The sequence below is a fragment of the Macadamia integrifolia genome, chromosome 4, assembly GCF_013358625.1.
Source record: "Macadamia integrifolia cultivar HAES 741 chromosome 4, SCU_Mint_v3, whole genome shotgun sequence".
NCBI classification, from domain to species: Eukaryota; Viridiplantae; Streptophyta; class Magnoliopsida; order Proteales; family Proteaceae; genus Macadamia; species Macadamia integrifolia.
The window spans coordinates 12,372,237-12,399,638 of NC_056560.1; the positions used below are offsets into that span (position 1 = coordinate 12,372,237).

Sequence of the window (27,402 nt, forward strand, 5' to 3'; positions counted from 1 at the left end):
ATTGTTTATCTACAAAGATTTCTCATCATGAAAACACAAAGACAAAGAGCTGACTTTGAATAGAAAAATAATGGATTTGCAGGGTTACAAATGGATTGGCTTATTCGAAAAAAGTCTTTTTCTTTGGTTTGATCTATCTCATGTCTAGTACTGCATATTTCTACTCTGTAAGAACTCCGAATCATTGTCTTGAAGCCCATCTTCTTTATGATAAATGATCTGCTTGTCCCAAAATTACTTGACCAATTAGGAAAATCCCAATTCATTGTGCCTCAACTTAATTCTTATCGTTAGTTCTTTTATTCCCGCATAAAACCATGTTATCTTTAAATTCTGGGGAAAACAAAGAACTATAACTGAATTACAGCATACTCATTTGGGGACCAAAATATTTAAACAATTAATTAAATAAGTGCCAATTACTTCTAGAGTTACTCTGTCTTTGAGACATTCATTGTCCATCAAGCAATATTCAAGAAGATTGAAGTGAAGTGTTACAGTACAGTAGTTTTCCTCCAAAGAGTTTAAGAGGAAGATAGATAAGTAGTCATTTAGGATTATTACATTGGCATCTACACCACATCATGGGTACAGACTCATTACCAAAAGAAAAATAGCAAAGCTAGAGACTTTGTAGTCCTATAGTTAAAAATGCAAACAAGTCTTTTTTGTCTTTCTTGGATAATCCCATTTACTTTTATTATTGTCCTCCACTTCGAGAAGATAATTAAGCCTTCCACAAACCAGAATATAATGGTAGATATTTTCTTCATAAGCAGAATATAAATTCACTCCATGATCATTACCTAGAGAATTAACTCAAAGCATCCATCCAGGAATGAACCCATTGACGTTTTGGGCCTGAGTTGCAGCAACAGTAATCTGATCTGGACCATTAGGATTATATCTGTCAAACCAAAATTTTGTTCAAAGAGAAATTAAAAACTCCACAAAGGCATAAAAATATCCCAAGGAGATGATTATTTGGTATATGATTACCCGATTAGGAGCGTTGAATTGCATTCCAGAGGTTGGAAGAATCCCTCTGAATGAGATGACTGGCGATTGTAATGGATGTTTGCCCCGCCCGCTTCCCACGCCTCTCGAAGGGGGTTTTCTGCATTGCTTTCATCAAACTGCAGTAATAATAAAATTCAATGTGCAGGTCCATTTTCAGGTCATTCATTCATACGAGCAGGGGAAAAAAAACATAAAGGGATTAGAGATGAGAAAACAATTAGAAAAGTCAATATATAAATATGATTGAATGGAAGAGTAATGTGTGATCTATATTTCAGGGAAAGTGACAGCAAGACTCAGCAAGTTTCATCTTACAAAATCCCTTATTAGCTAAGTTCTTCAAGCACATCCTGATACAAGCTAGAGCTATGTTTTCAGCAATTTCCTTTAAATTTAGATCCATAAATCTAAATTCTTTAAATCCTCTTCATAAGCAAACCCTACATTTTATGAGTTAAAATCAGAGAAGTCATATGTTAGATTAGGGTCTCTACCTTCCTTCTTAAGGCTCTGTTTGCTTCTTGAAGCATATGCTCCTGCATATAAGGTTAGAAAAGAAACATGGCTAATTACAAAAGCATAGAAAGGAAATTGAGAAACTTTTGATACAACAAAGCCCACAAGACTCGCAGGGAGTGGTGATCTAATCATTGTGAAAAGGTATCTAATGGTATTTCACGCTAGCTTATAACTCACACCAAATATTTTCATAAATGCCCCCTTAGATACATCTTCCAGTTTTCAGCTTTGTCTGTCTGATCCAATCACTGTCCTTTCCCAAATGAAAAATACTTGAAATTAAATTCTCAAATGTAGACATTACCCTTCGTTGAAGGTCAGAAAGCTGATCTAACATTAATTGTGTCTGCAAAGAAATGCACAAATAGCAGTCAGAAACTATGCCTCGTACAAATGGTTATATCTCTTGAGATTTAATACCAGAGTGAAAATTTTTGTTGTATTATAATTTTACTTTTTTTGCCGACTTAGTAAAAGCATACTTTTTCTTTCAATGAGAGTAGTTCATGTCATTTCATATAAAATTTGTATTAAATAACTTTTAATTTTTTTTAAAATTTATTTATCCATGTATTAAATACTGCATTAGATAATTTAGAGAATAAAATAAGAGAATTAAAAGAAATATTACAAATTTTTTTGTTCACACATTTTATTTTTTGGTAAAAACTTCTTTGTTCACCACTTGTGTAACAACAAGTTGTTTCATTTTTTTTATTTGACTTTCCTTTTGTTTATATTAGGGGTGTGATGAAATAGTTATAAAAACACAAAATAAGTTGCATCCACTAAGAGTTGTGCACTTGAGGTAAATGAATAACAAAACTATAATGATTGGGTTATTCCATACAAATTATTCCCTCATTATTATATTATATATAAGATCCTGGTGTCAAAAGTGTTGCTAGTTTAGGGACCAATAAATGTTTGGTACTCAAAGCTGTTTGATGTAAGAGAAGATTTCAGATTTGTATTACATAAAAAAGATTCATGTGCAGTGACTAAAATCATCAACAACAAATGTGAAAGTATCGTGCACCAGTATGTGTTAGTGTAAAGTAACCTTCCCATGTATCACAATATATGAGTTCAAATGGAATAGAACTTTTTATTAGAACAGAGTGTAAATGGCTCTTTGGTTTTCTTAGCTAGAGGGCAAATAGTACAAGGATCACAATTATTATTTGAATTTGAAAGAGAAATTGTTTGAGACAAATCCCTCAATTGATGGTCGAATGGGTTGCCAAGATAGTTACGCCAAAGTTGAAAAGAGGCTTGAGCAAAGAGAAGGTTATGCATGTCCTTATAAAAATAGAATCCATTTCATTTGTCACGAATCCGATGAATCTTCATGTAACTGAAATAGGAGTCCCAATTCACTTATGGTAGAATGTTGATACGTGTATATCCATAATGGAATGGTGTAAAACGATTAATCCCATTTCTAAATATTCTCAAGATTTAAATAAATAAATAAAGCATATAATCCCAACAAAAACAGAAGGTGTATGCCCCTTTGTTTCCACCCTTAATTTTGTTCTTATTATATCTTAATTTATTTTTTTTATTTGCTCTCTCTCTTCTTCTTCTTCAACACTCTTGTTCTATGGGGAAAAAAAAAAACCTCTATAAGGAGTATACCAATCAAATTGCAAATCTTTTATCACACTACAAACTTTTCCTATGAGTTTTCTAAGTCTTATAATTTATCAACATTCAATTCAGCACTCTAAACCTCTAGACAAGAATACACATGGCGTAGCAACGACTTATCTGTGTTGCGTTATCTTTTTTAGCTAAGAGATCAGATTATGTTATGGAGAAAAAATAGAGTACAAAAGACAAGGCTGGGCATACCCAGCCAGATACCAAAAAGAAAAAGAAGAAGAAGCTAATTGTAGAGGTTTAAATGGCAAATGGAGCAACTCCGGAATGAACTTATGTGTAGAACCAATAAACGTTGAAGAAGAAGAGAAAGAATAAACAAATTAAGAAATAAAGATAATCACTTTAGTGTTATAAAAGAAATCAAATTACCAACGGAATCACAGAAGCACACACCTTTCGATTTCGAGATCAGTTACTTTTTATTTATTTATTTATTTAAATCTTGAGAATATTTAAAAAATTGGATTAACCGTTTTACACCATTCCATTATAGATTTTCATGTGTCTAACATTCTAGCGTAAATGAATTGGAACTCCCACTTCATTTACATGAAAGTTCATCGGAGTCATTTGTCAAACCAATCACCTTTGTCATTTCTAGGTCCTGGAACATAGAATTCAGGAAAGAGCACAACCGCACAATTGTGGGCTTTGCTTAGTTTACTGACAAAAAGAAAATTAAATCAAAGGAAGGTAGGCATAAAACATCAGTGAGGTGAAGATTGGGGAAAGGGTGCATTTCCCTTTGTGACACACAAGGATAAATCCCATTAGTAGGAATATAAGATGAGATAGATGATGATAGTGAAAGTAAAGAAGCAAATGAAATAGCTATACGAGCTAAAGTAGACATAGAGAAAGCTATAAACAACATTGAGTAGTGACATTAGTGAGAATGTTGTGTGGAGGAGAGGTGCACAGTGACATGGGTCATTAGTGGTGCTGAACTTGTGTTGGCATCAGGGATAGAATTTACTATAGCAGAAATGGGTCTATCATTTGAACGGCCACCTTGGTGGCTATGAAGTTTGTGGCATTGTTCACAAATGTGCCCAAAGTAGCCACAATAGTTACAGTGTGGATGATTATTTCCTTTGTAACCATGGCCATTATATCCGTTGCTATGTGGGAAGTCGATGTTGAAGAAAAACGTCCCATACTGACTAGTACGTACGGAGCAGAAGCATATAATAAAGACTAACCTGAAAAAATAAAATATGCGTAGACACAAGATTTATAAGGTTCGACACAGTTGCCTACATACACGAGACAATATCACAAAGCTCACTTTACTAACACAGAGAAAAATTACAACCCACACACCTCACACCCACAACATTGTACATGGGACGCACCCAACAAGGGAATTCTCTCACAGTACAGCTCTCACAAATCCCCAAAAGAGTACATATACAGAGAAGCTATACACTAATATTTCCCTACAAGTGATCTCACACACAAACACAAGAACAATAGTGTAACTCGTTCTTAGTTCTTTACTCTGTCACCGGGCCATGTCCTTGAGCTCGTTTACCTTCCTCCCTATTTATAGATGGTGAGAAGCTACTCTACACCATGTTTTAAGTTCATGTTCAGTGCTGTAGCCACCTAGAAGATGGCCGTTGTACCCATTTTTTGTCATATTAGGTGGGGGGCGGTGCCGGCCATAGCAGGTGTCCCTTCTTCTGCAATCTTTTTCTTCCTTCTTTATTCTTCTTAGAATTCCACCGCCGACAAGGATTGAAGGTGAGTTAAGGTTTTTGTTTTCATGTTAATTAATAATGAATAGTTGTTTTTTTTTTATCTCAATAATTTCAATGATGTTGTCGGTAGACGCTTCCGACACATCATGTTCACATTCTCCCACTTCCCAATAGAAGACTAATTTTAAAAATAGTTTTCATAGCTCTGAATTGCCCAATCAACACCTTCACTCAGGTAACCATAAGCCCAAGAGAAGTTTTGCACCAAATGAACTTCTCCCTCACAATAGGCATCGTCAAAATATCAGCGACGTTGTTGTTGGTGTGAATCTTCTGCAGAGACGTTACTCCATCTTCCACCACATCTAAAACAAAATGATATTTTACATCAATGTGCTTAGTCCTAGAGTGAAACATTGGGTTCACATTCAAATGCAATGCACTCTGAATATCGCAATGAATAGTTATCATCTTCTGCTTGATTCTCAATTCATCAAGCAATCTCTTCAACTATATACCTTCTTCATATGCATCTGTAGCTGCAATGTACTTAGCCTCCATGGTAGATAATGCCACCACAGACTGCAAACGGGACATCCAACTAATTGCACCACTGGCTAAAGAGAAACAGAATCTAGTGGTAGATCATTGTCTATCACGATCTCCTATAAAATTTGCATCTACAAAACCAACCAATTGTGAATTTTAGCTACTGTAACAGATAACCATGTTTGAAGTACCCTTCAAGTATCAAAGGACCGACTTCACGATAGTTCAATGATCTCAACCCGACTTTGCCATGTATTTACTGACTGCTCCCATTGCTTATGCAATGCCTGGTCTAGTGCACACCATGGCAAACATAAGGCTTCCTACCGCTGATGCATATGGTGCTCAAGACATCTTTGTCTTCTCTGCTTCTGTGCAAGGACTTTGTTTCGAAGACAGCTTGCAACCAATAGGAAGTGGGGTGTTAACTGGTTTAGCATTCTAAAGATTGAAGTGACACAGAATCTTTTCAACACAACTCTTCTGAGTTATCCAGATCTTCCTATTTTAACAGTCTATGTATAGTCATTCAGGAATATGATTTACAACACCCAAATCTTTCATATCAAATTCCCTTGCTAAATGAGCTTTTAGTTCCACAATACCATCTATATTGGTTCCTGCAACTAGCATGTCATCAACATACAATAATAAGATAATGAAGCCACCATTACCATGATTGCGAACATAGGTACAATGGTTTGATTCACATATTTTGAACCCCAAGTTCACAATGAAAGAATCAAATCACTTGCACCAACATCTTGGCCCCTACTTCAAGCTATAAAGCAATTTTTCAGCTGACAAACCAAATCCTTCTTATTTTCTTCAATAAATCCTTCAGGTTGAGTCATATAAATCTCCTCATTGAGATTCCCATGTAAAAAGGCAATTTTAACATCCAACTGCTCAAGCTCTAAGTTAAGTATAGCTGCCATACTTAACACAGTACGAATAATCATCAAAAGAACAACTAGAGAAAAGATTTTGTTAAAATCAATACCTGACTTTTGAGCATAGCCTTTCACCACTAATTGAGATTTGTATCTTTCAACATTCCATTAATATCTCTTTTCAACTTGTAAACCCATCCGCAAGCAATAGCTTTACGCCCCTTGGGTAACTTTACTAGATCCCAAGTTTTATTTTTATGCAAGACTCCATCTCCTCTTCCATAGATTCTCTCCATTAGGGAGCGTCGTTGGATTCACAGGCTTCCTGATATGTACAAGGTTCACGCTCTTTAATGATACATGCATAAGTTGTGACATAATCTCTAAGCCAACTAGGACGTTGTGTAGCTCTCCTAGGCCGTCCTTGGTCACCCTGAGTTCTTGCACCTAGTTCTTCTGTATTCTCCTAATCAGCTTCATCTCCACCAGTTTCATTAGTATCGTCAGTTGTTCTTCAACAAGTTGATTTTGAACTTCTTTGAGAGATTCAAGTTCAAATATTTGTGGCAAGTTAGAACTTGGCTGCTCTTTGTCTTTCTATAATGAATCTTCATTGAAGACAACATCTCGGCTAATGACCAGTTTGTGGGTAATAGGATCCCATAACCTGTACCCCTTTACTCCTTCTGCATAGCCAAGAAAAATATATTTTCTAAACCTCGCATTAAGCTTAGTCCTTAACTCTTTAGGAATCCACATACAAGCATCACAACCAAAGGTACGGAGAGATGAATAATCAATAGGTTTTCCCAACCACACCTCTTTAGGAATTTTACCATTTAGAGCAATTGTTGGGGAACGATTTACCACGTAACAAGTTGTACATATAGCTTCAACCCAAAAATGTTACTCCAAGCCAGCACATCTCAACATACTCCTAGCACGATTCATAAGTGTACAGTTCATATGTTCAGCCACTCCATTTTGTTGTTGAGTTCTCGGAACTGTGTAATGTCTCTGAATGTCGTGCTCAGTCAAAAAATCTTTGAATTCTTGCAAAGTGTATTCTCCACCCGTTAGGGTAATTTATAATGCCACCCCCTGGAGAATGCCAGTATTATAAGAACACCCCCTCTCTTTCACCAAATTGGACTCAGACCCCCTACCGTGAGTCATTGTTGCAGAATATACCAAAAATTCTGACGCCAACAGTTAATTTTTTTTTTCTAAATACCAATTTACCCTTGAAAATAATGAAGTACCAAAATTACCCTCATTAGTGTAGTACCCAAATTGATTAAAGAAACAACCCTAACTCATCGATCCCCATCCCAACTCCTGCGACCGTGAGCTAGACTCCGTCTCTTCTCTGGAACCATCAAGTTTTGCTGGCTCTCCAAAGCTCTTCTCCATTGCTATGGCTATAACCATGGCTGCTTGGCCGATGTAATGCTAGTTGTAGTCATAGAAATCAAACGTTCTAATAGGGAGGGACTCATTGATTCCCAAGCTGGCCTCTAGCCTCGCCTTTGAACTCTTAGGTCCTTTCACTTAGATCCAGTTGCTTTAATCCGATTCCACCTTGACAATCACAAATTCTCTCCCTTCTTCGCTCTTCTTTTCGAGTACATACAAAGAACATCAATAGATTTATTTATATCAGGTTCCATTTGAACTTTTTCATTTTCCAAACGAAAAATGGTTTTGGAATCAACTTCATCTCCGTCTGCTAAACGAAAGAGAGATCCTGAGGGTGAAGTTTATTTGGATAATCTAAACTCACATAAGCGACACTTAAGCGAGGTTCCTCTCTGTCTCTCTCTCTCAACCCCTCTCTTTGGATTAGGATTTTTGTTCCTGTTCCAGTGGCTGCAACTTTCCCAATTTTGAATGATGCATTTTGTGGGCTATCGTCATTTTTGTTTTCCGCTCCATGGATTCTGATGGAATTGCTTCACAATTTGCGCTGGGTATTTTATTTTTGGGGTTATTTCATCTTTTTGAAATCTCTAGGTGATGTATATGTACAAGTTTTTCGTTTTCCAACTGATCATAAGCTTTTGCTTTTGATTTTGATGGGGATTTGCACTGGTCTATGATTTCAAAAGTCGAATGGCATGACCTAAACCAGGACTCCTGTGACCTACCTACCCCATTTAGTTGGAATCACAAGTCTATGTAGGGAGAAAAGGAGAGAAAGTTATAAGGAGAAAATGAAATGGTATACAGGGAAGAGTGGGGTATTTTTGGGATAATAAGATAATAATGTTTTACTCAAAAGGGCTAAAGTGTCATTTCATAGCATCACTTAACAGAGACTGCTAGTAAGGGGTCTGAGTCTAATTTGGTGAAAGGGAGGAGGTGTTCCTATAATACTGGCATTCTCCAAGGGGTGGCATTGTAAATTACCCCCACCATTATCGATTCTCAGACACTTAATTTTTGTTTCCTTTTGATTTTTCACCAAAGCTTTAAATTTTTTAAACAAACCAAAAGTTTCACTCTTCCTTTTAAGGATATAAACCCAAAGTTTTCTGGAATAATCATCAATAAAAGAGATAAAATACCTCGAGTCACCCAAAGAATCAATATTTGCTTCCCAAATTTCAGAATGTATCAAATCAAGAATATTCTAACTTCTAGCAGTGGAACGGGGAAAGGGAGCTCTATGGAGCTCTCCAAATGGGCAATCATCACAAAAATCCAAATTAATAGATTTTAAACTAGGATCAAGGCTATGATAAAAAAGTACTTGTATTCCTTACTTGCACATGTGTCCCAACGCCTGTGCCAGATTATAGTAGACTCTATCATAGCCTTGGCAACAATAGCTTCGTTGACCACAGTGTCTTTGATTAGCCTGTACAACCCACTTATTAAATCTCTTTTTGCCATAATGAGTGTTCCTTTAATAATCTTCAATCGACCTTTTTCTAAAGTAATTTTGAAGCCATCTTCATGAAACATTCCCAAAGACAATAGACTCTTCAGTCAGTCTGGTATATGTCGTACACTAAAAATTGTATAAATGATGCCATCAAACATCATGACTTGAGCATCTCCAATCCTCACAATTCTGTATGAGTGACCATAACCCATATAAACTGAACCACCACCATAGGACTAATATATATGGAACCAATCTCTGTGTGGCGCCATATGGAAAGAAGCGCCCGAATCCAAAATCCATTGATGGTTCATGCTCTCATCTGGAACCGTGAACATCACCACACCATCATCGGATAAATCGTCCTTCTCAATAGTAATGCCTTTAGAACTTGTTGAAGTAGATGATGTATGAAAATCAAATTTGGAATATTGTTGATTCTCCTTGGATTTACAATCCTTACGCAAATGACCCTTTTGGCCTCATTTCCAACAAGGATTATTTTTACGCCGTTTCGATTTAGATCTTGACGATCGACTCCCTCTGGAACTTCTATCTGTGGGTCTCCCTTTAGCCATCATTGCATTACCAAAAGAGCACTTAAGTGTTCTTCTATGAGACTCTTCTGTGAGCAACATAGCTATAATCGACTCCTTATCACGGTCTGTTCCAGAATTGAGATTCATGATCAAAGACTCCCATGAATCTAGTATAGAACAAAGAAGAAGAGTTAACTTTTCTTCATCATCGATCTTTACTCCGATGGCGGTTAAATTGCTCAATTGGGTATTAAACCCATTCAAGTGTTTTTATAACGAGGCACCTTTCTTCATCTTTAAGTTGTACAACTGTCGGCGAAGGAAAATTTTATTGGACATCATTTTTCCTTTGTAGAGATTCTTCAGTTTGTGCCATAAACCCTTGGCGGTGTTTTGATTAGAGACATTGAACAACATAGAATCATATAAGGCAAGTAGTAAGTTCGCCATTGCCATTTCGTCTTTTATTGCAAAGTAGAGTCATCCATACTTGTCAGCTTATTGTCTTTTCCGTTAAGGGCAATTGCACACCTATCACTTACCAACATTACATGCATTTTTAGGTTCCACAACGGATAATTCGATCCGTTGAATTTTGACACCTTGAACTTTATAAAAGTTGAAATAGCCATATCGTGAAGCCAAGAAACGTACATCGATACCGATTACGTGCTAACAAGGCTTCTTAACCTTGTGCTCTTGATGCAGATGCCTTGACTTGGCTGGATCGGATTGACCCATTATGGAGGCCTAAACCAAGACACAACCAACCCAAACCGAAATTCTGGTCTGGCCAGGGTTGGTAGTTGATAATTAGGAAAGCATATTATATTTGATTTCATGACTGAAGCCTAAGCTACTGCTAGGGTCCTATTTCAAGTTCCTCCTACATCCTTCCAACCTACAGATCTCAGTGTTAGTCTTACAGGTTTGTTAGAGCTTCTTACAGAGGATCTTCGCCTGGAATTTCAGAGCGAACAGAGATTGATCAAATGAGTTCTCTCATTCCAAAGCCTACCCAGTTTCTCCGCTTCTTACCTGTGCTGAAGGTTGAAGAAAGGTCACGATTTCTTCCTTTAGGTTTTAATTAGTTTTTGTTTTCAGAATTACCCCTATCTCTTGCTTCTATTCCCACTTTCTCTTATTCTATTTTCATTCCAAGTTTACCCCTTCTTCCACTCACGTTACAATCCACATTCTTTTTTTTTTTCTTTTCTTTTTATCTTTATCTAAAGTCTAATAAATTGCAGTCCTGCCATTGCTTGTTAGAAACTTCCACTTATCTACAGAATTGACATTCTCATTGATATTTGATTAATACTGTGCCATTTATAAACTACGTAGGCCCTAGTGAACCAATTCTGATTTAAGAACCCGATTTGGCATCAAATGGTATCAGAGCCAAAAAGATTCCTATAGCTATGGTGAGTAACCATGAACTTCTTTAGTGGATTAGTACACATAAAGAAGAGACTGATACAACTATTGCCAATCTCACTGAACGAGTGACTACCTTAGAGGGAAGTGTCAACACACTCAATAACAATGTCACTTCTTTGCAGGCTGTGATGACTTCTTTACAGGTTTCTATTGACAGATTGACAACTTCTGAGAAAGGAAAGAGTCCCATGCTATCTGAGGATTCTTCCAATTCTGTCCCGTAAGGGTTGCCACACGTCAACCCACACCTATTACTGCATGTTTCCTTTTCACCGTCACCACCACCTCATTATACACCACCACCAATACCACTATATAGGGCTGGACGATATGATGACGGAGTAGACAAGGTAGCGAGATTGGACGTCCTTAATTTTTATGGGGGCTACAACCCATAGCAGTACCTTAATTGGGTTCACAGTTTGGAGATTTTCTTCCATAGTTTTTAAGGCACTAGTAAGACGACACCTTAGCAGCGCCTTGATGCTGATGCAATCTAGAGATGGTAAGGCAGTGCTCTACCTTATGTGAAGTGGCACCTTATGTGTTTTTTTTTTTTAAACACGTTTTAAAATTACTTGATGAAGATTCTAAACATAGATTTTTTATTGGTAGGTGTATGGTTTTGTTAACACTTGAAATGTATGGGATCAGCTTTACTCCACCAAAAATAATCAAAACAAACAAAATAACAACCCGATTCATAAACAGGGTTTGGATTTTATCAAGGGTTTTAAGAAAGGGCTTTGAGAAGGAATCAAATAACAATGAAGAACCACTGATCCAGGCGACCATTTTGCTCAGTAGGGGTGAGCTTGCTCCAGCAGCAGTGAGCTTCATTATTCTGACAGGAGTAGAAATATAGTGGATGACCTTAGGGCTTAGGCACTCATTTTGGCATCATAAGTATAATAAATACTTGTATTTTTTATGTCTTTTTTTCATTATATTTATAATTTTGTTTCATAATTATGTATTTATATTATATGTTAATATGTTATGATGATTGATGAAGATGAACTTAGTTTATTCACTTTATTGATTTGTTTTCTTGATGAATATCTTACATTGGTATGAATATGAACCTTTAATATTTATTTAACATATGAGTAATATGATTCAACTAGGATTTGAGCCAGATAGATTGATTTTATAAAAATAATTACACATGAACACTTTGGTCAATAAGGCGACGCTTTATGCCGGTCATATCACTAAGGCGCTCCGAAAGACCCTCAAATGCCTCCGTCGCCTTACCGCCTTAAAAACTATGTTTTCTTTAGATGGTACAACTTGATAGAGGCTAGAAAGTTGATATTTACAAAGGAAAAATTGAAAGGCACAGCTCATGTTTGGTGGATAAAACACCAACAACAAAATCATACTCAATATTTGGGGCAAGTTACTACATGGGCTGAAATTAGAGGTACGATGGATAGAAGATTCCAACCAATCGATTACAAGCAATGTGTACACCTCAAAGTTGTGTAGTTGAGATAAAATAACATGTCGGTTGAGGAGTTTGTGACCAGATTCTACTATTTAGCCACTCAATCTGACTTTGAGTGGGACGAGGAAGTCTTAATGGCATAGTTTCACAATGGTTTGCATCCACAGATTAGTGCCGTACTAGCTGCTAGTAGATTGTCTACCATGGAGGATACAGTTCAGGTGGCCTATTAGGTTGAGGAAAGTCTGAAGAGACCTTACACTCGGAGGGCTTTTCCTGACACATATTCTAGAGGAGATACCTCACGCCCACAACAATCTTCTCCTCATGAGAAATTGGCTTTGGTTAATAAACTATAGGCTAGTGGTTCTTCATCAACGACTACACAACCAACTCGTCCATATTCCCCTCCTCGCCGTGGTTCTGATAGACCTTACTCCCCACCTCGCGTGGTTATAACAGGAACTTAGTATTTTCAAAGGAGGCTATTCAATGCTTCACGTGGAAGGGATATGGGCATCGAGCTAATCAGTGTCCTAATTGATTGTTAGCATACATCGATAAAGATAATTTTATACTCTATGCACCAGAAGAGCAACTGAAAACAGGAACAGTAAATTTGGAACCTGAGTGTGAACATGAGCCTAGTGAGATCAATGATGGTGATAGTGATGACGAGCATCAATTGTTCTATGTGATCCATCATCTTTTGACTACACAGAAGGTTTTCGAGGAGGATGATTGGCACCGTAACAGTATCTTTAGACCAGAGTGCAATGCAATGATAACTTGTGTAATATGGTGATTGATCTCGGTAATTGCACCAACGTCATCATTGAAGATGTTGTTCGCAAGTTGGATTTGAAAACGGAGCCTCATCTGAATCCCTACAAGGTTGGGTGGATGAATAACACTAATCTGAAAATTAATAAAAGGTGTTCGCTCATGTACTCCATTGGTGGACTGATTGATGAGGTGCAGTGTGATGTTCTCCCTCTGAAAGTCTGTCACATTCTTCTGGGGCACCCATGGTGGTTCAACAAGAAAGCTAAGCACTGTGGATATTAAAATACTTACTCCTTTCAGCTTGGTGGACTTGAGATGAAGTTTCTTCCGGTAAACGATCTTCCTCCTCTAAAACTCAAGAACAGCTGTACTTTTCTCCTTGAGCGCATTGACTCTGACAGTATTCTTATATCTCATCCAAACTTGACAGAGTCGAGTTTTTTTTAGAGGAGGTGAGCTGATGTAGATGCCTTGGCATGGCTGGACCGGATTCACCCATCATGGAGGCCTAAGCCAAGACACAACCAACCCAAACTGAAATTCTAGCCTAGCTAGGGTTGGTAGTTGATAATTAGGAAAGAAAATTAGTATATTTGATTTTCTTTACTTTGGAAACAAATACATAGATTTCCTTTTTACAATTAGTTAGTTTCCATTTTAGATTAATTCCATCTTTACTTGCTTTCCAATTTTATGTGAGAACTTCTTTAAATTGGTATAAACCATTATGGAATTTCAGTTTTGAATGAAATAATTGAATGACTGAATTAATGGTGTGACCATGGTTGCTATGATGCTTGTTTATCCTTTCCCCCCACTTTGATCTTCCTCTCTTTCTTCTCGTTATTCATCTTTCCCCTTCTCTTTTTCTTCTTCTTTCTCTGTTTCCTTGTTCATAGCTGCTAGTTCTATTCATCTTTTCTATTGGACAACACCGAAAGGAGGCTTATTGCACCTTGTCCATTACTGGTCGAGTATAAGATTTTAGTCGAAGGCTACTTCCTTGAGGGCGACTCAAACCCTAGAGAATCCCCTCCAAAGTCTTTCTCTGCAATGGTCTACAAGATTGATTTCAGGATTGAAACCTAAGCTACCGCCAGGTCCTATTTCAGGTTCCTCCTGCAGCCTTCCAACTTGTAGATCCCAATGTTAGTCTTATGGGTTTGTTAGAGCTTCTTACGGAGGATCTTCACCTAAAATTTCAGAGCAAACAGAGACCGATCGAAGGAGTTCTCTCATTGCAAAGCCATCACAGTTTCTCCGCCTCTTACCTGGGCTGAATGTTGAAGAAAGATCACAATTTCTTCCTTTAGGTTTTAATTAGTTATTGCTTCCAGAATTACCCCTATCTCTTGCTTCTATTCCCACTTTCTCTTATTCTATTTTCATTCCAAGTTTACCCCTTCTTCCACTCATGCTACAATCCATATTTTTTTTCTTTATCTAAAGTCTAATAAATTAGAGTCCTGCCATTGCTTGTTAGAAACTTCCCCTTATCTACAGAATTGACACTCTCGTTGACATTTGGTTAATATTGTGTCATTTATTAACTAAGTGGGCCGTATCAAATCGATTATGATTAAAAAACCTGGTTCGGCATCAGCTCTGATACTAATTGTTGTGAAAATACATCCCGCACTGACTAGTATGTACGGAGCCAAAACGTGTAATAAAGACTAACATGAAAAAATAAAAGATTTATAGACATAGGATTTACGTGGTTCGACACGGTTGCCTACATTCACGAGGTACTATCACAGAGCTCACTTTACTAACACAGAGAAAAATTACAACCCACACACCTCACACCCACGACACTGTATATGGGACCCACCCAACAAGGGAACTCTTTCATTGTACAACTCTCATAAATCCCCAAAAGAGTATATATACAAAGAAGTTATACACTAGTATTTCCCTACAAGTGATCCCACACCCAAACATAAGAACAATAATGTAACCTGTTCTTGGTTCTCCGCTCTATCACTGGGTTGTGTCATTGAGCTCCTTTACCTTCCTCCCTATTTATAGATGGTGAGAAGCTACTCTACACCACGTTTTAATTTCGTGATCAGTGTTGTAACCACCTAGAAGATGGGTGTTGTACCCATTTTCGATCATGTTAGGTGTGGCCGGTGCCGGCCATGCAGGCACCCCCTCTTCTGCAATCTTCTTCCTTCTTCTTTATACTTCTTAGAATTCCACTGGCGACAAGGATTAAAAGTGAGTTGAGGTTTTGGTTTCATGTTAATTGTGATATTTTTGAGATTTAAAAATATATATATATATATATATATATATATATATTTCATAGCACTCTTGGGCATGCTGGTTAAGGACTCTTAACTCATCCCAACATCCTTTGAGAGCTGTGTAACATAATAAAAAAGGGAGTCGTTCTTGAACATGACATGAAACGTCACAGGTAATGCGATAAATTATATCAACATTACCTTATGAAAATCACTCATGGAGATCATCCCATGCATCCTTTGCAATGTTAAAGTAGATGACAGCAAACAACATTCCAAATTCAAGAGAGGACCATAGTGTTGCAGTGGCTGCAGAGTACTGAAACATAGAAGATGTCTCTGGTTTAAGGATAGTATCATCTACAATTTTTTGGTGTTGACATGGCAGTCTAGTGGGCAAGAGTAAGAGCTCTCTTGATGAATAATTTTTAAGAAGAAAGTGAACGTAGAAAGAAGAGGTATCAGAATTATTGTTCTGATGCATGCTATGACAGAACTCTAAACTTGATGTTTTATTCATTCGAATGAAAGAATAAATTGACCTTACATGTGCAAGGAAAATCCCAAAGAATAAACAAGGAATTAAAGAATAAGAATAAGTAAAATATGGTTACAATCAGAGAGAGATAATTTATGGAAGATGGATTCTATCAAGGCTAAAGATGTTGAGTAAAAACACCCCACCGCGACTTGTACTATGTTGGTTTTATACTTTCAGATTGTTTGGTGGGGCCTGTCCCACTTGGTTTTGGCCCCATCTTCCTTCATTTAGCTTTTTCTAAATAGGAAATGTGGTTGCAATTTTCCATATTTTATTTCTTTTTCTTAGTACCAAAAAAAAAAAAAAGAAAGAAAGAAAGAAAGAAATAAAGAAAAGAAAAGAAAAGGTGATGTATGGATAAGACCCGCCAACGGTGTTGAGTTGTAATAGTGTGTTTTTAATCTTTTTCCCCAACACTAGAAAGATTAAATTTTTTTTTTCTAGGGGGTGGGGTAGGGTAGAGGGGGCTGTTTACCTTTGTTGATCTGATTAGTTTCAAGGACATATCAAGCTGATGCTCAAGCTGCTCAAGCTCCTTTGAATTTAGTGGGCCCAAATCTTCCCCAAGAAGGTTTCTACAGGACTCCATGGTTACAAATTTTAATCCAGAATGAAGCTCATCATCAGAATTGAAATAAACATGTAAATTTGTACCAAATAGTTAAGCCAAAAAAGCAGATTGACAGCCTTAGGAAAATGAATTTATCCAACGGAAGGTAAATCAGAATACATGAGGTAGTGATTTTACCTCTGAGATCGTTGCAAAACCTCAACTTTTGCTTTTAGCTTCAAATACTCCTGGTAGCTGCTCTGCTTGCCAACATGCCAATATTATTATTTTATTACAAGTCTTAATGATCAACTTACTATCTATTTCTATAATAGACCCTTATTGACGAGTAAAACACTTTGGGGCTTTGACATATAACCTGTGTCTCCTTGGGTGGTTGGCTGGCTTCCAGTGTACCATAACTACATTTTTTATACCTTTCCAGCGTCTTGATCATGCTAAGAGTAAGGAACATCAAAGGAAAAAGGCCATTAGATTGCTGAAAAAACATACGGTTTAAGAGGGAAGGAGGAAGATAGAGCTTTTGAAACAGGCAGCTTTAAAAATAAATAAATAAAAATACAGAGGAGTTTTCAGAACAGGACTGAATTAGTCCCTGGCTGATTCAATTTAAATCAGATGAAAAGCGACCTGAATCAGTCTTAAGAACCCTAGAATCAATCTCTAAAACTGAAAACCCATCAATTCAAGGTAATCTTGATATGAATATTTTGATTCAAAACGACATATTCCCAATCGGATTGACCAATTTTTCAAACCTGACTTAAATACCTTTATTATTTTCCCCAAAACATATTAAACCACAAGTTCCATTGTAGTTCTCTTCCATAATATTAAATTTCTTGGCTGTCATGCATCAATTTAATATTCAAATTCTTGGCTGTACTTAATCATTTTGGAATCTGAGCTGATTTAAGCTCATTTGAATTTTATAACAAGATATTCTACTTAAAAAGGGAGAAAACTTTCTGTCTGTGAGTGCAAGAGCTTGCCCTGCCCCACGAAAGGTGGCAATACTTATCCTCTGCTGATGCTTTCAGGTGGGCTCCTATTTGTCACCTCAGCTCTCAGCTCTCAGCTCTCAGCTCTCAGTTACAAGCATGTGCAGACACAATCCAACAACACTTTTCCCCTATCTACACGGCACAAAATTTGGGTCCCCAAAAACAAGAAAAGACAGATACCAACACACACACACACAGAGTATACCCAAATTCTCTGTTGGTGATTAACTAACCTCCAGGTTTAGCAAATCAGAGATGCGTACACAACCTGAAAGGCCCAAAATGTCTGATGATTAGGTTCATTATATTCTGTGGAAAGAATTTCCAGCATCTCATAGCATTCCTCTAATTGGAAAACGAAAGGTCCAATTAGGGTGATGAATACAAGATTTAAGATGTCTGACTTTGAAAGGAAGATGGATTCAGATGCGTCTCCTGGTTGAATTAGGGAGCTGATGACCATATCATATAAAGCTTAACATTGTTCAGGCCCCAAGTTTCTAGTCCCAGCAGGGATTCAATAATCGGAATTGGGATCGGAATTGGCTGTGATCATCCAGATTCCTATCCTTCCAAATCTGGCATAGCGGGTTAGGTTAGGTGGAGTGATCTGATCCGGATTGACGGATTTCCTTAGAAGGCTGTATGGCCACTGCATCGTGCACACTCATTTATGGAAAAGATACCACGGTGCTGGATGGAGAACCAAATCTATGAACTTGACATGGCAGTAGAGGGTAACAACAGACAAGGAAGAACTACATGATTTCATGGAGTAGGAAAGGATAACGAGATGGAAGAACTACATGATTTCTTGGAGTAGGAAAGGATAATGAAATCGAAGTTAGTGTTTCCACTGAGGCAGCACAAGGTGAGTCTAACTCGTCCACATTATCTAATAAATAAACTGATTAATAATTAGTGCTACAACAGTCGAAATAATATGTAAACCCTGAGTAATAGAAAACATTACATTCAAGTCCCTTAACTAAAATACCAGAAAATTGGGTGTGAAAAATGCTACCATCGAAACAGTAGTGTAGAGAATCTCAACCATTGATTGGATATAAGAAAATTTTTACAAATAAATATATAATAATAATAATAATAATAATAATTAAATACAACTTAGAAAACTACTACCTGGCTCGAAATTTTGTCCAATCATTGGCAATAAATTTTATCCTAATATTCTCTTTAAGAGGGAAGTGGATTGCTTTCATGTGAAGCATCTTCTCTAGTCACAAATACACATCATTACATTGTGAATACCGAAATTTAGTCAATGCAGAAATCAACCGTTAGAACACCAAGATGCATAAATTGTATCTACTATGTTAGGGACTTCTCAGGTACAGGGACAAAGATAACTATCAGAGAGTCTTGTTGCATAAACAATTAACAGTGATCCATGAAGGACTCTCACCAAGATCATGTCCAACAAATTTATAGTATGCATTTTTTATTTTTTTATTTTTTGTAAAATATAATATGATTGCTTACATCTATATTCTTGAATCAAAGTCCGAGAAATATACAATCTAACTACCCTATAAATATATCTAATGCAATCCCTAATCGTGGATTCTTTAAAGTATACCTTAGGACAACATATTGTACATAAAATGATGTCGCAAGTTAACTTTATTTAATATCTTAAATAGGCTTTAATGGACCTTACCAAAAAAAAAAAGTTTTAATGGACACATATATCCAATGGTCATGATCATCACAAAACCTAAACATCTCATGTGCCTTCTTCATCCACCCAGACTTAATTTTTCTTCATAGACTTCCAACCTTACCTACTTTTCTCGTAACTCCAATCCTACACTTTCTACTCTTGCTGTCCCTTTCGTTCCTACTTTCACAAGTCAAGTCATTATACTGATTGTGAATTTGCAAAACTGAATTTCAAAAGGCATAAACTCTTCAAATCACAACATGCAAGAATTGGAAAACCTAATTCTTGTCACTCATTGGCGAATATTATATAATTTTAGTGGCCACCTAATTCTATCGCATGATAAAAATGATTTGGTAACCATGGTACAAGGTTTAGATTGATACTGTTGAACTTTCTCACATTTCGACGGTATCCTAGGACTCCAATACCAAATACCAAGTTACTTTTAAAAGTCACTAGTTTCAAAATGTGAGAATTTTCGAGTGGACTAATGGGTTCGACGCTTTGAGTGGAACCAGTTTTTATAAAAAAATTTTAAATGGAAACCAAGCTTTCTTATTTCAAAATTTCAACTCTCTCCCCATATTTCTTCTCTATGAAATGGAAAACCTAGGAAACCACTCAAGATTTTTCCCTTGTGTGATCAAATCTTCATTTTGAGCTTGGATCTTCCACATTCATAGCAAATCCACCTAAGGAAGGGACCTTGGACAAAAAAGGTAAATCACATCTTCCCCAAAAATCAATTTTTTTATAGTACATTCATGATGTCCAATTTTTTTTTATTTGGCATGTTACTTTTTTTATTTAATTTTCTGTTTTCAAAATTACATTTATGTTAAGTGTTAAATGTTGAGTGTTGAGACTTGAAAGATAACTTATAATTATGTAATATTATTGTTTATTTTTTATCCTTTACATCATGTTTTGATTGTTTTAAACTTTTAGTCATGTATTTCACAGTTTTAGTTATAAATTTATATATGTACTAATGTAGTATGGTTTCAGTCAACGACTCAACATAAATTAGTAAACTTTGGTCAAAACCACAAGTATGACTTTAAGTGTTTCTTCCATGAAACTAATTATGTGAATGTGTTAAAAATGTCTAAAATAGGACGTACACAAAAAATAGACAAAAATATACATTTTGGGGGTTAAAACCAATGTTTCCACCAAATTGAAAAAATTTCCCTAGTTTTCTCAAAATTTCCCAAAATTCAACCGAGATTTTAGTCTCCCCAAGGGTTGAAACCCTATATTTTGAACCTTGGTGGCAACTCTAACGTCGGATAGGATAGTGGATAGTCTGAATAGGTCATTTGTTAAATTTCATACTCAAATTCAACAAAATATTCGTACATTGGCATGCATCCTATATTCATTGCTTAACTATGGAACTCTAACCCCACTAAGGTGTACTCTCCATAATCCTAGATTTCTAAAGATCTATTTCTCCACTTTGCAAATTCTAGTTTAGCTAAAATATAACATATGAATAGAAGACCTACGGTTTTACCTGTCCTCAAATTTTCACCCATTTCAACATACAACATGATGCATTTTAGGGCAAGTCAATAAGCTTATCTAGTCCCTGACTAAATATACATTACTATATACTCTTCCATATATTGGCAATGCATTCCCATGTATGTCCATGCACACCTATGACATTCCAACCATTATTGCACCCTCTTCCATGGTCCTAGATTTTCTATATTTCATTTTGCCACTTATCAATATTCGTTTGGAGTGAAACTTGACATGTGAATAGAGGCCTAAGGGTTTAATTGTCCACAAAATGTACTAGGCTCTCAGTGATGCTAAAAGTGCTATAGTAAAAAATGGCCTATCATGTAATAGAAGTAAAAACAAACATTATCCTTCTCTGAATGGTTTCAAATTTTAAAAGTCATATAGATTTTGCTGGGCTTAGAGATTGATCAATCTTTGTTGATTTTAGATATCTTTGGACCTATTTTTCTTTAGGCTGGAAGATAGTCTGTGGTTCTAGCTCATTTAAGTAACTGTTTTTGCTACGAATGGTAGGTCTATTGATTTTGGATTAACAGTTTCCCGTTGTCTGCAGCAAGGTCGTTAGGGGCTCACTATTTCTACTTTGTGACATAACTGTAGTAAGATTTACTTGCACCATTGTTCTTGGGAGCTTTAGATGCTAGTGGTTGATTGAGAATTTGGGTGTCATTGATTTGTAGCCATTTGTCTCTTTCACCAATTGTGGCCATAACAAAAGTGTAGGCCACCAAGTTCTTTATCCATTTAAGAACTGACCTTCTCTAAGCCCTAACTTATGCTTCCATGGTGGAATCTATACCATAGGTTGCTTAGACAATTTCTAAGGAATTACTCCACCACCCAATGTGGAAATATGTTCTAATAGTCGCTAAAGATTCTTTGAAGTCAGAATTTTGATTGGCCTCACACACTCTTCTAGCATTGTTGGGCTACCACAATAGTATAAATCATAACTGATTATACCCTTTAAGTATCTCTAGAACCTATTCAGAGCGTCTCAATACTCTGTAACCAAGTTATGAGTATGTTGGCTCAAGTTCCCAACTGTTCACCTTGTTATCTTTCTAAACAACCATTGATAGTCAAAGTAGTCTTAACAAATGGATACTCAAAATAACCATACTTCTTAAGTTGGTTCTCTACATATTGGCTTGAGTGATATAATCTCACCTTGGTACTAATGATCTTGATTCCAAGAAATATATTAATCTATTCAATGTCTTTAGTCTCAATGTCAAGGTTAGTACACATAACTAAGATATCATCAACATATAATATAATAAACACATATTTGTCATTAAAAATTTTACTATATACATGTTTATCAAAGTCATTGATATAATAATCGTTTGGTAATAGAATTGTATCAAACTTTTCAAATAATTTATACACCTTATGTTCTTGTCCAGATGTAAAACAACTTTTAGGTTGTTTAATGTATATTTCCCCTTTAAGTCTTCATTTAAGAAATGTGGTTTCACATCCATAGGATGGTCTTTCCTACAGGGAACACATGTCTCTATGGTCTTTAGAACCAAAAGGCTATAGGCAACAATGTGTTTTGCTTGTCCTATAAACAAGAAGTCACAAGTTTTTTAACCTATTTTCCTTTTCTTAGGTTTGGGTATACTTGCCTTTGCTAGGCATTCCCAAACTTTCAAATGTTTTAAAGTTGGTTTCCTCTTATGTAACAGCTCAAATGGTAATAAATCTAACATTATGTGGTATCCTACTAAGAACATAACATGCAAACAAAAGACTTCCTCCCATAAGTTCAGTGGTAAACCCAAACTCAATAACATGGAGTTCATCACTTCATTAAGTGTTTTATTCTTATTTTCAACAACTCCATTTGATTTGGGTTGATATGAGGTTGTAATTTGATTAATAATACTACAATCATCACAAAATTTAAACAAACTTTAGGTAGCATACTCAATCTCTTGCTTTTTTTGCTAACCAGGGTTTCCAAGCCTTTGGCCTGATTATTCCTTCGGGTCTAGCTGACCCTAGAATTACTAGCGGGATTAATTGAAAAGCCAAATTAATCCCGTTGTTAGTGGCTCCATAGGTGCTGCCAAGGTGATTCGAACACATGTAAGATACTTCCTGAGACATTTTACCCATGACAATTCACCAATGGACTAATCCTTTGTGGTTGCATATTTGATCCCTCTATCAGTCCTTAATCTCTTTATTGTTCCTCCCAGTTGATTTTCCTACTTCCAACTTAGAGGACTTGGAAGCATGTTTTGATTCATTCTTATACCTTAGGAGATAAACCTTAGTATACCTAGACTAGTCATTAATGAAAGTAACTAAGTGCCTTTTACCACCACTTCCCTCATGTGACTTAAAGTCGCCAAGGTCACCATGAACTTAATTTAATAGGCTATTTTTCCACTCAATCGATTGATGGGGCTTTGTAATGAATTTAGCCTTCACATATGTAGGAAAAATGGACAATTGTGCATTGATGGTTCAGGATTGCCTTCTATGAGGAACTTACAAAGTCTAATCATGCATGGTGCTCTACGGTGTCCAAATTTACCACGCCATATATCATATGAATTATTCAAGTAAAAAAGAAGACGGAATTTCATTCAGTACATATGCAACACTCAATACAGGCAAACCACTTCAAACATATAATATATATTATTTCCCCAAAAATACATCTCCCTTTAAGACTATGGCTTTATCAGCCTCAAAAAACATGATTTCAGTCCTACCTTATTGAGAAGAGAGATTCACACCTTTGATGAATTTCTAGATTATGTAGCTCATCTTCAACATAAGGGTCTTTCCCAAAGTAAGCTTATAATGTTTCTTGATCCTTTGCCTATAACCCATGGATTTGGAATTTCCCATGTACATCAGAATCAAGTTCCATTGAATAGTTGATAAAAGAGTTATGATTTTCACATAACTTGGTAGCACCAGTGTCAATGACCCATTTCTTTGACCTTTTCACCAAATTTATCTCGGTCACAAACTTTGCACAAGATCATCATCTGTGGGATTCGTTTTGGGCTTTTCGCTGCTCCTCTTTTGAGTTGACAATACTCATGCTTGATGTGTCCAGGCCTGCCACACACGAAGCAATTTTCTTTTTCTTTCTTGAATTTTATTACTTTCTTCGTATCAAAGAATTTCACAAACTCTTCACATTTATCGGCTTAAGTAAGGTTGCCTTGGATTTGAATTCCTTGGGCTCCATTTGGTTGCAATGGGAATTTAAAGGGAAGGGGAGTGAAATTTTATACTTTAAAAAGAAATGTTTATAATCATTACCCCATATGAATATATGATTGTATAAACTATTTAATTTTTTTAACCATATTTAGTAATGATATATTTTACATGCAGTTTTTATTTTACATATGACAGCAAAGGGTTTTAGATGAAAAGTAAAATGAAATTTAATAACCAAATATGGAATGATTTGAAGTTAACGTTAAAGTCACATGAATAATGATTACATATATTTCCATTTTTTTAAGTATGAAAATTTGATTTCTCTTCCCTTTATTTTCCCTTACAACCAAACATAGCCTTTGTTCTTTCCATCTTATCATTCTTTCAATTCTTTTTTAAATATTGACCTGGATGTTGATTTGATCAAGTGTCATGTTCTTTCTTTTATGCTTCATAATTCAACTTGAAGTCATTCCAGGACATTGAGAACTTTAGAAAACAAACTACAGTCATCTAGTAGAACCATCCCTTCTCCCCAACATGCAAACAGAAATTGAAACATGTTGACTTTCATGGACATATTCATATCATGTTTCAAAACAAAGCCTAAAAAGTTTGTTAACTATATACTTCTTGCTAAAACCTTCTTCTAAAGCATACCCTTTCCTTGTAACAATATCTAACCATAATTTATTTATTTATTTTTATTCATATTTTTTGGGATATATAGAATACACAATATCTAACTTCTCTCGCTGAAGTATACAGAATCTAACTGACCTGAAGCAAACTTCATCATTTGTGCTTGTCATCATCATCAACAATATTATCATAATAAAATAATATAATAATAATAACACACCCCTGATTAGTAAACCATCCCACTGTACACTATCTCAATATTATCATGACGAAAATAATCATGAGGTTTTGAAATTAATCCGGACTGACAACGATGGGTCATTTGTTGTAGTTGCACTTAGTCAAATAAACAAACTTATAGATACTCTCTCTCTCTCTCTCTCTCTCTCTCTCTCTCTCTCTCTCTTTTCTGGATGGATATTAGAGTAATTATTGAATAAATTAAATGACGTTTTGATTTTTAGGCTTCCAACCAGTGAGACATCTTTTTTTCCATTGATTCAGAGATCGATACCCAATTGCCGCAGTCACAGCACAGTCATTCTATAAGCTAGTTACAAATAGAGCATGTGAAGGCAGAATCACACCTCTCTTAACCATAAAGAACTAATAGGCGGATCAACCTAAGTAGCAAACTTTACGTAGCCGGGTGAAATAGGAACAGCACCCTTACGCCCACTCCGCACTAAAACTTCCACAATAATTCTAGAATTCCCAGTCAAAATAAATCAAATCAAATCAAATCCACACTTCTCATATGGATCTACAAAGAACCATAACTTGCTACGTGTGTAAAGCATAAGTAGCCATCAACTCAAATAATAAGAATGATAATTATAATATTAATAATATAGTAATAATAGCAACTGCATCAGAAAGCTTAAGAATGCAACAAGGAATGAAACAGTGCCTCGGACAAAAATGATGCCTTGAGATGAGTTGTCAACCAGTTTCTTTTCACCATCAGAAGAACAAATTATTGACCTTCTTCAGAAAAGAGAGACCTAGATTTGCAATTTGCAAATCGATTCAGCTCATGGTAAGGACAAAATATACAAGTAGATTTTCTAATCAAAGATGTTAAACACAGAGCTTAACCAATGGATCTGTTCAACACAGAGAATGAATGAAGACTCATAAAACGAAAGCTAAGAAAGTAACGAGGGGGAAAAAAAAAGACATTTTTTCACTAGCGGAGTCCACCAAAAGAGCAGAAAACCCAAGAAAAGTAACATCTGGGAGCAGATCTTCGAGAAAATGAAACAATATTGAAGCTCATAGGAAGCAAATCAGACAAAATTGCACATCATCAAAGCATAAGAGATAGATAGAGAGAGAGAGAGAGAGAGAGAGAGAGAGAGAGAGAGAGAGAGATGTGGAAGCGCATACCTAGAGCTGCTACAAAACTCATAAAGCTTGCCTCGGTTAGAGAAGATGATAAGAGCAACCTCAGCATCACAGAGAACAGAGAGCTCGTACGCTTTCTTGAGAAGTCCATTCCTTCGTTTCGCAAACGTGACCTGACGATTTATCTTGTTCTCGATCCTCTTCAGCTCAACTCGTCCTCTCCCCATTCTCCTTTTTGTCTCTCTCTTTTTTTTTTTTTTTTTTTTATATATATCTTGAATGCCTCTTATAAACAAATTAAATTAATGTAGCTCGATCTCATATTATATGAGGTTTGCTTCTCTTTTCTTCTGTTCTTCCTCTTCCTCTTCCTCTTCCTCTCGTCTGCCGGTCTCAGTTTGGAGTTAGATCTTCTTTCAGGAGCTGTCCTTGATATTGCAGAAAGAGAGTTAAGAAACAGAAGAAGGACAGCGATAGAGAATGTTAGAGAAGCAGAAGATGAATAATGGAAACCCTTACAGTGCTATTTCCCTTCCTTTTATCTTCTTCCCCGGTCTTGCTCACTTGTGGCTTTGGAACTCAGCTTTCAGGTTTCCCTCACAAGAATAAAGGGTTGGTCACTTGGGCGGGTGTGTGTCCTCACTCCTCAACCCTTTCTTCCGTCCGTCACCCTATGGTGTTGTGTGGTAAATTTTCGAACGTCAACATCAACCTTAAAACACTCAACTTTTGGAGTTACCACGTGTCGAGTTAACAGTGGAGAATTTTTTATGTCTTAAGGATGCCCTTTTTTATTGAGACCAAAGTATCGCTGTGTCTTCGTAAATTTTGCAAACTGACCTACTTATCTTTCCCTTCCTTTCTTTGATTGCTTACGCCTGCCCTCTTCCTCTCTTCTTCTTTTATCACTGATATTAATTTTAATTTTAATTTTATTTTATTTTTCTTCTATTTTAATTCCATACTCAACATGTACTATCGTGCGAGTGCAAAAGAAAAAAAATTAAAATTAAAGAGAGTTAAATTCAAAGCCGTGCAATTACAATTTGCATATTCATAAGGGTTACTATGTTTAAAAATAAAAAATCATAAGGCCTATTAATAAAACATTTCAAAAAAAATTTAAATCATAATCATGCAATATATTGCATCCCATGGAGCAATATCTAA

At 36.1% G+C, this 27,402-nt stretch overlaps 1 protein-coding gene across 3 annotated transcripts; it reads right to left on the reverse strand.

The window, feature by feature from the left end:
* Positions 1-454: 454 nt before the first annotated feature.
* On the reverse strand, positions 455-26,901 carry LOC122076836 (agamous-like MADS-box protein MADS2). 3 transcript variants are annotated; one of them, XM_042642423.1, is made up of 9 exons: positions 26,752-26,901; positions 26,275-26,655; positions 17,177-17,255; positions 16,996-17,057; positions 16,723-16,822; positions 1,844-1,885; positions 1,515-1,556; positions 1,000-1,136; positions 455-907 (listed from the first exon to the last, which is right to left on the reverse strand). In XM_042642423.1, exons 2-9 carry the CDS (start codon positions 26,457-26,459, stop codon positions 820-822), a joined length of 735 nt encoding a protein of 244 aa, XP_042498357.1. In that variant the 5' UTR covers positions 26,460-26,655; positions 26,752-26,901; the 3' UTR covers positions 455-819. The 3 variants fall into 3 exon arrangements, with proteins under 3 accessions (XP_042498357.1, XP_042498358.1, XP_042498359.1); XM_042642424.1 differs by lacking the exon at positions 1,515-1,556; XM_042642425.1 differs by lacking the exons at positions 1,515-1,556; positions 1,844-1,885.
* Between the last annotated feature and the right edge of the window lie 501 nt (positions 26,902-27,402).

What these genes read in the sequence shown, in the direction of transcription:
- LOC122076836 (XM_042642423.1), bottom strand. Translation starts at nt 26,459, where the DNA reads ATGGGGAGAGGACGAGTTGAGCTGAAGAGGATCGAGAACAAGATAAAT. An exon ending in GTTTTGCAACGATCTCAGAG is followed by an intron (nt 16,823 to 16,995) that starts GTAAAATCACTA and finishes GGAGTCCTGTAG; the next exon opens with AAACCTTCTTGGGGAAGATT. An exon ending in AATTCAACGCTCCTAATCGG is followed by an intron (nt 908 to 999) that starts GTAATCATATAC and finishes TTGGTTTGACAG; the next exon opens with ATATAATCCTAATGGTCCAG.